The sequence below is a fragment of the Saccoglossus kowalevskii genome, chromosome 14 (assembly GCF_978046115.1).
Source record: "Saccoglossus kowalevskii chromosome 14, keSacKowa6.1, whole genome shotgun sequence".
NCBI classification, from domain to species: domain Eukaryota; kingdom Metazoa; phylum Hemichordata; class Enteropneusta; family Harrimaniidae; genus Saccoglossus; species Saccoglossus kowalevskii.
In genome coordinates this window covers 10,777,311-10,789,258 of record NC_140654.1, presented here as the reverse complement: position 1 = coordinate 10,789,258, position 11,948 = coordinate 10,777,311, and the positions used below count along the sequence as shown (strand labels likewise).

General features: G+C 34.4%; 1 protein-coding gene across 1 annotated transcript; it reads right to left on the bottom strand.

Moving 5' to 3' along the window:
- Positions 1-1,730: 1,730 nt before the first annotated feature.
- Positions 1,731-11,572, bottom strand: LOC102801177 (solute carrier organic anion transporter family member 2A1-like). The gene is made up of 8 exons (XM_078013086.1): positions 10,954-11,572; positions 10,335-10,592; positions 8,896-9,060; positions 7,952-8,150; positions 7,381-7,582; positions 4,413-4,591; positions 3,668-3,732; positions 1,731-2,549 (listed from the first exon to the last, which is right to left on the bottom strand). The coding sequence occupies exons 1-8, from the start codon at positions 11,570-11,572 to the stop codon at positions 2,068-2,070; spliced, it is 2,169 nt and encodes a 722-aa protein (XP_077869212.1). The 3' UTR covers positions 1,731-2,067.
- Between the last annotated feature and the right edge of the window lie 376 nt (positions 11,573-11,948).

Below are 11,948 nucleotides of genomic sequence, written 5' to 3'. Positions count from 1 at the left end.
TCAAAATATTATCTCGTCATCAACTTTCTCTGGCATGCATTTGCCATGTTTGTTAAAACATGGTGGGAACACAACGAATGAATGGTCCCTGATGCATGTCGGCTTGATTTGTGATTTCTTTCAATTTAAAAATGGCTGACAAATAATTGGTTTTATTAGCTTCGCTGACGAGCGGAGCTTATCATATGAGTGATTGTCCGTAGTCGTCCGTGTCAATGTTTTACATTTTCAACTTTTTCTTGAAAACTACAAGCCTGAATGCTTTGATACTTGGTGTATATGTACTTTGGGTAGACCTCTCTTAGATTTGTTCATTTCATGATGATATCTTCAATTCTCTAATTTTTGGTAAAAAGTGATATTTTCGACTTCTTGTTAAAAACCGCAAGTCCAATTGCTTTGATATTAAATATATAGGTACTACATGTGGACCTCTCTCAGATTTGTTCATTTTGTAACGATATCTTTAATTCCCTAATTTTAATGAATATTTTTGTCATTTTTGGTAAAAAGTGATATTTTCAACTTCTTGTTAAAAACCGCAAGGCCAATTGCTTTGATATTACATATATAAGTACTACATGTGGACCTCTTTCAGATTTGTTAATTTCGTGGTGATATCTTCAATTATCTAATTTTGATGATTATTTTTGTCATTTTTAGTGAAAAGTGATATTTTTGAATTCTTGTTGAAAACGGAAAGTATTGTTGCTTTGATACTATACATATTGTTCATTTTCTAATGATGTCTTCAGTTCTTTAATTGCAATGTGCATTGCTAACAGCGGAGCAATCTCAGCGGACTGGCTGCTTGTTTGAATGTGTTCAGTCATGGGGTTCACTAAGGCACAATGAATTGGTGGGTTTACTAATAATGCATAAGAGAAAGTATGATGGTGAATAATGATACAGAAAGTTTGGGTTAGGGTCGCTGCAGATAATCCACCACAAGTTCCCTCTTTTCATCACAAATTCACAAAATAGTCCTGTTTATAGCCTGCACTTTCTTTCAGAAGACTATGACAAAAATAGCCAAATTTTTTGAGTAAAAACTGAAAATTTACTCAAATTTTGTCTGTTGACTCCAAAATTAGGATTCATTTCCAGAAATATTGAAGAATATAAGAAAAAAGTGCAGCAAAAATTTGGGCGAGAATATCTAGTAGCAACCAACTTAAAGGCCCAGGTATACTATAAATACGCTCCTAAACAATAGAGATTATTTCCTTGCTTGTCACGCTGTAGTAAACAGCTCCAGCCAAGCTCCCGTAAAAACATGTTTTCTCGAACTTACAGGTCGATTATGTCGTGCCAAAGTGGATGCATGTGACTATGAATATCACAGCAGTGACTGTGTGTAATATTTATGACAATAAATTGTGTACGAGCTGAGATTTTGGCGGATAAAAGTAAAAAACATGAACCGGGGAAAGGGATGCGCGACTAATCTTGAATAATTACTACTGTCAATCAAAGTCACGTGATGTTGGACCGCTGAAACAGGATGCGTCATAGGCTATGCAAGTGATTAACGCCATGCATTAGAATAGCCACACCTCCAATTCACACTTGCCCGGGGCAAGTGAATTGGGCCTTTAACAAAGTGAAGGTGTATGGTGTTAACCCATAAACTATGACAAAGTGTTTACAATATGAAATGTGGATTTTTTACGTGTCATGGAAAACATGAGATATGAAGTATGTTTACAGATACGAACACAAGACCAATGTCATATTAATTTGGTTTAATAATGCACAGTAAATTATTATTATTAAACAATTCAAACCAAGTGACTGGGCTGTGTTCCAATAATGCATAGTAAATGATAGATTTTCTGATACGAGGCACAGCAAAGAAAGTTGTTTTTTTCAATAACTCCCATCAAAGTAGTGGGTTTAACTATTATGCATAAAAAACATTTTGATTTATTTTCTTATTACCTAAAAATAAAAAATATACAATTGTCTGTCATTCATACGTCTTTCACATACTTCTCTGTTTATATTTACGGCATGGTGCAGACACATCATCGTGAACGAGCACACTTGTCGGAAGCCATATCCAGTTTACAAACTCGAAACATGAACATTATTGAGTTCTGCTCCATTCCCTGCTGTTGGTCCTGTATTGTCAATGTCTTTGTGCTCATTATCATTCTGGGCGTGATTATTTTTCTCATCTGCTTTCGGGGTATCAACTTTCGTCACCATGAACTTGGTGAGGTGTTCTCCTTTTGGTTCTTCTACAATGTCCCATTCTATGCCTTTGTCCACCTCTGTCATCTCATCATGATTTTCCATCGTCTTCGCTGGCGTCATCACAGCTCTTTTACGTCCTTTCTTCTTATATAATTTACGTATATATGCTGCTGTTGCTCTAAAAGCGCAAAATGCGATGAACTTCAACACTCCAGCAACAGTCAAGAATGCGTATCTATACGATAGAATATCATACGCCATACACATTCCACTTTCGCCACATACCATGTGACGCAGAAAGCACGTACTCTCAACTACTGCCAAGAGTATCAATGGCACCAATATAAACCCTGAAAAATAAAATTAACAAGCATTGATAATGTTCAGTATTAGCTGTAGTCGATGTAAATGTGACATGTAGAATTGTAAGATCATCAATGTTTTTTTAACACTAACACAGATTATAGATTGTGTTACTGTCAGTATTGCACCTACGTGAAAACTTTAAACTAAATTGGACTATATTTTACAGAGGAAATAGCACGAAAGAAAAACGCAGCCAGTCGGGTATTGTTGTTCAAGTATCTCCAAAAGAAACATGTCTTGCACCGTAACCTAATATGTAAGGTCATCATGCAAAGTTTGATTGAAAATTCCCTATTCAACTTTGAACTGAATCAGGCCATATCACCCTGTTCAGCTCCAAGAAACCTTTCCGAACATGTTACAGAATGATATTTTATGTTTTCATGACAAAATGGTCACCATTTCGACAAATTTGATCAAATCTCAAGACAAAACATGTTGTTGTGTAACCTTGCAGTATACTACCTATGTACAAACTTTCAAGTGATTAGGCCATATCTTTCAGAGGAATCGGCACGAAAAAGGAAAAAAAATGGCCGCCAGTCGGCCATCTTGGGTCTAATCTCGAAGAAAAAGTGACGTGCACCTATAACCTAATATGCATGATCACCATAGAAAGTTTAATTGAAATCACCCTGTTCAGCTCCGATAAACAGTTCCGGACACGTTTAAATATCAGAATTTAGCAAATTTAAGGGACAAAATGGCTGCCAGTCAGCCATATTTAATCGAATCATAGGGAAAATTGGAGTGCACATGTAGGTCATCATACATTGTCTGTATGCCAAGTTTGAACGAGATAGGTCAAAGGGTGTTCGAGAAATGACTATGGACGGACACACAGACGTACGGAACCCAAACTAATAGTCCCCATTTTCAGACTTCGTTCGAACGGGAACTAAAAAAATGGATTTTTTTAGAACTTATAGTTGATAGTACATTCCAGTTTTCAAAATTACGAGATAATTTTAGTTTGCATAATTTTTACTGTGGCGGTGAAACTACGTCAGAAAAAAAAAATTCTTCTATATATTATTAAATAAATTTGTGGAAAATGCACAAATACAAAGTATATCGTGAATACGCTATTTGTTTTACTTACCAAATAAATGCATGAATAAATATTGAAGGCCAATACTGATAGATCGATCACCATAATTCATTGTCCTGGAAGGAATAAACAATACGATCACAAGATGTATCAGGGCAAGTGGTCACATGGACATCCAAATGCAATTTGATTTATTGTAAAGGGATTAATTATTCACTGGGTTGTAATTTTGCTTATTTCGCTTACTGGAAAATGCGCTAAATTAAAACCCAGTGAATATGTAAAATTTAGCATAGAACACGTTATCTAAATGATAGAACCGTGAATTTAAAACCTACTGATTATGCCTGAAATAGTAAATCAGTGAAATTTAAACCCAGTGAAAATTAGTCATTTTACAGTATTTTCAAAACAACTTTCAGTGATGGATGCATGCTTGTGGTTCAAACTGTTGTTCATATATAATACAAAGTAACTTAGCTAAAATGTTATTATTATCATGAAGACCTTTATTTTAAGTATGTTAAATCTTAGAATAGAATAGAATAGAATAGAATAGAATAGAATAGAATAGAATAGAATAGAATAGAATAGAATAGAATAGAATAGAATAGAATAGAATAGAATAGAATAGAATATTTGGCCAAAAAACGAACAAATGAACAAACACTGTCACAGACAACAGTGATAAATAAGACAAGAAATAGCATAACTTTCTAAGATTTTATGTGACAGTCATCTTAAAAGTTTGAAACTTGAAGACTAAGTCTGGGAACCGAGTAAAAAGCCAACTCACCTTAATACGATCATAATAGACGGTATCCATGGCATATTACTAAAAAATGATGCAATAGCAAACATAGTTAAAGTAAAAGGTAGGAAATTGGCACAGCTTGTATCACACACGCCCCCTATGACATAATTATCGGTTCCTTCGTCCATGTTCCCAGCAACGCATGAGCAGTTGGAATATTTCTGTAAAAGAAATTATTTCCAATTACCCCAATTAAAAGCGAAAATATAAACGGAAATGAAATAGTCATCAATAGAACCATGGAGGTATAAACAGATATACCTCTATGATAAAACTGACTATTATAGGAATAATGGTTAAGAAAAATGCATAAAAAATACATATTTAAAAAAAATAAAATACACACACACATCCATTTGCATCCAAAGCAAAATAATTACAACATTATTCTGAAAAAACCACAGGTGAAGAAAAATATAATTTATTTAGTTTAGTTTTTCAACCATCTTGTTTCACACTGTTTTACTTGTCAACTCCTTACTAAAACTGACTAACAGTCATAAAATTTCCCATAAGTCCATAGTGTATTGCGATATTCTAGTTGTTCACGCCCAAGAGTATCGCAAAGGTACAAGGTACAAGGTACTCTAATAGCATCAGATTAATATTTACAAAATCAGGCACCTCCTTGCATCGACTCTCACTTTATTTTGACCCTATTACAGGTTAAATTTACACTTTCTTTCTGTCTTGATATACTGTAGAATATTTTATTGACTCCCATGTGCGAAGCACAAAATAGGAGTCTTTGCAGTTAGTGTGTCTGTATGTGTGTGTATGTGTGTATGTGTGAATGTGTGTTCAATTGTTCCACTGCTATCTCAAGAACCATTCATCAGTTTTTGATGAAACTTGGTGCATAGATGCTCTGGGCCAATGCGCAGATTTGATTAGGTTTTGGTAAAAATCCATGCTCGTTAATTACCTAATTTGCATGATAATTAGCTAATTTTTAGCTGTTCTATGACTGTTCCACTGATATCTCAAGAACCATACATCAGTTTTTGATGAAACTTGGTGCATAGATGCTCTGGGCCAATGCGCAGATTTGATTAGGTTTTGGTAAAAATCCATGCTCGTTAATTACCTAATTTGCATGATAATTAGCTAATTTTTAGCTGTTCTATGACTGTTCCACTGATATCTAAAGAACCACTCATTGGATTTTGATGAAACTTGGTACATAGATGCTCTGAACATATGCGCAGATTTGATTAGGTTTTGGTAAAAATTCATGCTCGTTAATTACCTTATTTGCATGATAATTTGCTAATTTTTAGCTGTTCTATGACTGTTCCACTGATATCTAAAGAACCACTCATTGGATTTTGATGAAACTTGGTACATAGATGCTCTGAACATATGCGCAGATTTGATTAGGTTTTGGTAAAAATTCATGCTCGTTAATTACCTAATTTGCATGATAATTTGCTCATTTTTAGCTGTTCTATGACTGTTCCACTGATATCTAAAGAACCACTCATTGGATTTTGATGAAACTTGGTACATAGATGCTCTGAACATATGCGCAGATTTGATTAGGTTTTGGTAAAAATTCATGCTCGTTAATTACCTAATTTGCATGATAATTAGCTAATTTTTAGCTGTTCTATGACTGTTCCACTGATATCTAAAGAACCACTCATTGGATTTTGATGAAACTTGGTACATAGATGCTCTGAACATATGCGCAGATTTGATTAGTTTTTGGTAAAAATCCATGCATATTAATTACCTAATTTGCATGATAATTAGCTATTTTTTAGTGGTTCCATGACTTTTCCACTGATATCTAAACAACCACTCATTGGATTTTGATGAAACTTGGTACATAGATGCTCTGAACTAATGCTAGGTTTTGATTAGTTTTTGGTAATAATCCGTGGATACTAATTACCTAATTTGCATAATGATTAGTCAATTTTCGGTTTTTCCACTGATATCTCAAGTACATCACATTTCAATGAAACTTGGTACATAGATGTCATATGACACTGCACAGACCTGATAGTTTTTATGGTAATATCAGTACATATAATTACCTAATTTGCATAATTAATTAATTTTCAGCTTTTGATATAAGTAGTGAGCATTACATTTCAATGAAACGTGGTACTTACATACTCAAGGACTATGCAGAGATTGATTGTTTTAGATAAATATTTGTGCATATTAATCACCTAATTTGCATAATTAACCAATTTCCAACTTTCACACTGATATTTCAGGTACTAATCATCACATATCAATGAATGTTTGCACATGAATGCTGTAGGACAATAGACAGACCTCGATAATTGTGGGTTAAAATCTGTACATATTAATTACCTAATTTGCATAATTATCCAATTTTATGCTTTCACCCTGATATCTAAAGTACTAATTCTTCCATTTCAATGAAACTTAGTACAAAGATGCTCTAGGACAATGTACAAACCTAATTAGTTTGGGGTAAAAATCTGTTTATATTAATTTCCTAATTAGCTTAATAATTCATAATTTTTTGGTTTTAATCACATTTCAATTAAACTTGGTACATAGATTTTCTGTTACATTGCGCAGACCTCATTAGTTTTACACTAAAATCTGTTCATATTAATTTTCTGATTTGCATAATTAGTTTTCAGCTAAGTAATTCCGAATTATATTTAATGTGTTACAATACTCTCAGCACATGGGAGTTCTTTCTAAGCTTTCTTTGATTTTTGCTTGGAATTAATTTTTTCGATATTTTCACTGATTCAGTGAAAATAAAATCCAGCGAATATAAATTTTTTCCTATGTTTTACATTCAACTTGTCAAAAATCAGTGAAAATAAATTCCATACAAAACACTTAAAAATTGTTTTCAGCAAAAATTAATTCCAGCTAAAATAAAGTATTCTACAGAACCTGAAAGCAGTTACTCTGGTGTTGTAAGTATGGTAGTTTGCGGTGTCACATAACTCACCTTGACAGGTTGTCCATTTGCGCCATTGGCGATGTCAAATTCTTTCACCAAACACCCAGCATGACACGGCGAGTAATATGTGACATCATCTGAACCACAAACCGGATAAAACGTCGCCATATCACAGTTACATTGTACATTGCAAGGCATTGTTAGATTCACAGTCGTAATATTCGTGTTATTGTCTAGAACAGTACTGGAGCTATAAAAACACACAAAACCATCGTAATATAATTGATCGTTTGATGCTTTATAGGTAAATTAGTGTTTGTACTGCAGACATGGAGAATGTACAAGCCTTACTCAAAGTTCTGATGTCAATTTTTATTTAATTTTCCATAACTTCTTTGTTTGTTTTGGATCGAATGGACATAATTTTCTGTAGGCTGAAAATTATGGAACAAATATTGTAGGTTTAATTTGAGCAGGGTTACATCAGTTGACTATGATGTTCAAATAATATATATTTGCTGATGTTCATGACTATGACAAAGAATAATAAAGACTAAAAATGTTGAATTAATCGAATTTCGGTAAACTGGCAAAAAATGAGAAAATGTTTTCTGAATACCTGTTTGGTGTTGAGTGAAAGACATCTGGGTATATCTGTGTACTGCAACCGAATAGGAAGATAAATAAATAGATCAATATGGTCGTCAGATCAGCGTACATGATTACACGAGCACATTTTTTTGCCGACAATTGTAGTTTCTTAATGAGGAGTCCACCAGTGAAGATACCAAGACAGGCCATAGGAAGCATAATAGCAACTGCAAAAAAACACAAGGTCCAATTTATGCACAATGTTAAAATGCACAAATGAATACACGATCTATACAGCACCATTCTTCACTACCACTTCCAAGACAGCTAAAAGGCGAAAATGATAATCCATTGACAGATTAGTGTTATTTTGGGGAAAATGGCGGTTTTTACTTTACTGATTTTACTGAATCTAAATGGGTTTTTCCAGCAACAAATGATACATAATAGTAGTACAACAACTTTAAAAGTTAATGCTTCCATATTAGATTCCTTTACATATTCGCCAATACACTAGACAGCCATGTGTATAAAAAACATAATTAGTTCGTACACCCGGGTCTGTATTGCTGTCTAACTATGCGTCCATAGCGTTGTCAAAATTGTCAAATATGATTGGTAAAATGTTCTGTGTCGTAATTATTTCAGTGAATTATATACTCTTCGTAAACAAAGCGCGGCCCGAAAATGTGCCCTCGATTGTGCTGTAAAGATTTTTACTTGTTCCATAAAGTCACCTTATTGTTATCATGTACTTTGTATCTCTTTGAATCTGGTCCCCTCGGGAAATTAGCTTCGGCAAACATTTCACAACACAATACACTACAAAAACTAGTTTTGTATCCGATTTAATATTTAACACCATATAATACTTACCCAATATGGGGTATACCAGATATTAGTAGTACATACCAAATAAGACCAGAATGAACTAGTGAAAACCGGTATAAACCAGATAGAACCAAAACTTACCAGATAAGGTAGAAGCATATAGCTCAGAAGCTTGCATCTGCGTTTCAAGGTAATGCGGTAAATGCATCATAACGCCGATATTAACAGCCATTTCAGCACCAGCGCCGATACAGACCGCCATTAAAAGGGGGTTGCACATCAAAGTCTTCAACTTTTCACCGAAATCTACATTATACACGAAACATAAACAATGAAATATTCTGTATGTGTCACAAGTTGAGTGTTAAAAATGCAATATGAATGCATACATATATACTTTGTTATATACTGCATATAAGGACCTTAACTACTGTAAAATGATTAATTTTCACTGGGTTTCAATTTCACTGATTTACCATTTCAGGCATATTCAGTGGGTTTTAAATTCATGGTTTTATCATTTAGATAACGTGTTCTATGCCAAATTCACTGGGTTTTAATTTAGCGCATTTTCCAGTCAGCGAAATAAGCAAAATAAAAACCCAGTGAATAATTAATCCTTTTACAGTATGATTTATTTTTAACTAAACATGTTGATTTTGTAGTATTTCATACACTATCTGTGGGATGAAAAACGAAGAAAAAAAACATTTATATGTATGTGCATTGCTAACAATTCTGCACATGCGTATCAATTTTCTTTTTCATTTTTCATGCTCCAAGAACAATGTTTTTAGTTCATGGTGAATCATAATTCAATGTATTATCATCAATATGCAGTGTCAAACAACAATATTGAAAATTACATGTTCTTAAGGAAGACATCAAAAGATCGATGTCAGATTAAAAACTTATTTGCTTTAGTTTGGGGGTGGGGGTGGGGTTGACCTCAAAAAGTTTCCATCCTACAAAACGATTTTATTTTTTAATGAAGTCAAAAAAATCTTGGAGTATTTGTAATTCGTTTTTTTTTTTCTATCCAATCATGAACAAAAATAACAGAAAATGAAAAAAAAAAAACATCCAAGATGAGAAAATGGTTTGGCCAGAGTCTAAATATGTGCGTCAAATGAGGTCAGTTTCAGTGCATGGATCTAGAGCATTCGCAGAACCCAGAAAAGTAGTTTGCGCATGCGTACATGTATATTCCGCTTCATTATTACAACCAACTGCTATGACATATTACTGTCCTATTATCAATTTATGATTGTAGTCTGACCCCATGATCAATATTTATCAATTAAGTGGGGGAGGGGGGTTGGAAAAAAACTAAAGGAATAAGGTTTTTTATCCTACATAAAGTCATTGAACTTTTGATGTTGTCCCTTATCCATGTTGTATTTTGGTGAAAATTGACAGGCTCACCAGTATTTACTTACAGTGAAAAAAGTACTATGAAGGTAAAAGTTGTTCAAATCAACAAAATCATCTTCAAAAACTCCACTAAAACATAAATATGTAAGTTTATGTATAACTACCTTTTAGCTTCCCCAGGCAACTGATATTGTCATTTAATGGACTGAACCCCCATTTGTAGCGCCCTCTGCGACCACCCGATTTTGAAAACTCCTTTGGACAGAAAAAGAATGGCACAGAAGAGACGACCATTATACCCGAGAATATTAGGAAGCCCATCCACCAGGCACCTAACCAATATGGATGTGTTGACGTCATGGTGGTTTCTACGTAGTTAAACTCAATATGATAGGTCATCACTATGGCAACTCCAGTTACGAAGCCAATACATGGTCCAAGGATGAGAGATGCAGAAACAACACCTATTGTTACCAAAAAAATAAAAAAAACATTAAATTTAGCTTGGTTTCTATGGGTAGAATCAGGAGATGAAAAAGTTTGTTTCTCTTGGAACAAACATTGTATGACTTCTCGCAAGTTGTGTTAATTTTGAATCCATATTCAATCAAATAAAGTTAAAAAAATTAACCGGAAATGCCATTTTCTATTCAATCAACCACATTTACAACAATTTGGTGGTATTAAACGTCTATTCTATTCTATTCTATTCTGTGTTATTCTATTCTATGTTATTCTATTCTATTCTATTCTATTCTATTCTATTCTATTCTATTCTATTCTATTCTATTCTATTCTATTCTATTCTATTCTATTCTATCTCACCTAAGTAGATCGCAGTTTCGTGACTACCGACTCCATCGTCCATGTAAACAGTACCCAGTGACAGTAACGGACTCACACCGAAACCACACAGTAGCAAACCAACGGATACCAAGATGGTGGTCGTATCTTGAGCTACGGCGTCAACTAACTGACCTTCGTCACAGAAATCGTCGGGCTTGTTGACGTCATGAGTGAGGCCACAGTATTCTTTTTCCGTACTCCTATTGGATAGTACGTTCCAAGCCGCGTTTTCTTGTAATCTTGGTAACACGAAATGTGGCAATGCTGCAATGACGCCCCCAACGGCACAGACGAGTATTCCAAATGCCATGACGATTGGACGGCGTCCGTAACTTCCAAAATGGCTAATCCAAAGTATGGCGAAAACCACGCCGACTCCGTAACTAACCCCAATCCAGTCTGTCTGCGCATCACTTAAATGGTATCGCTTCTGGATAGTTGGCAAGACTCCGGCCATATAACCCATTGCCATACATGCAACCAGGAACAGTGACACAGACAACTGTATCATGAATATACGAGGATTAAGTAATCTTTGTACAAACGACTTTTGATAATTATTATTCGCTCCATTTTTACTATTCGTCTTAGTTGTCATCCTGGTCCTTGATTGTATTATCGGAAATTATTCGATTATTGTGAATGTTAATGCTGAGTGCTGAAAAGGAAACATACGACGAGAAAGTTATTATATCAAATGTCTGTTTATTTACATTTTGTCAGTCAAAGGCATAACAAAATTAGATCTGTTTCTAATTGGCGCGCGCGTCAATTCCAAACGTAGCGACGCGTGTAGATTTATTTCTGTTATTGATCTCTGCAGGACTTTTTTCTGTGCAAATTATTTTTTTGTTCCAATTCTGCCATCGCCCCTCGAGTTCCTAAAGGTCAACCCCTAACATCAAACATACAATAGTGCGCATGCGTTAAGAATTACGAGCTAGTACCTATACGTAAATTCTAAACGTCTCGGT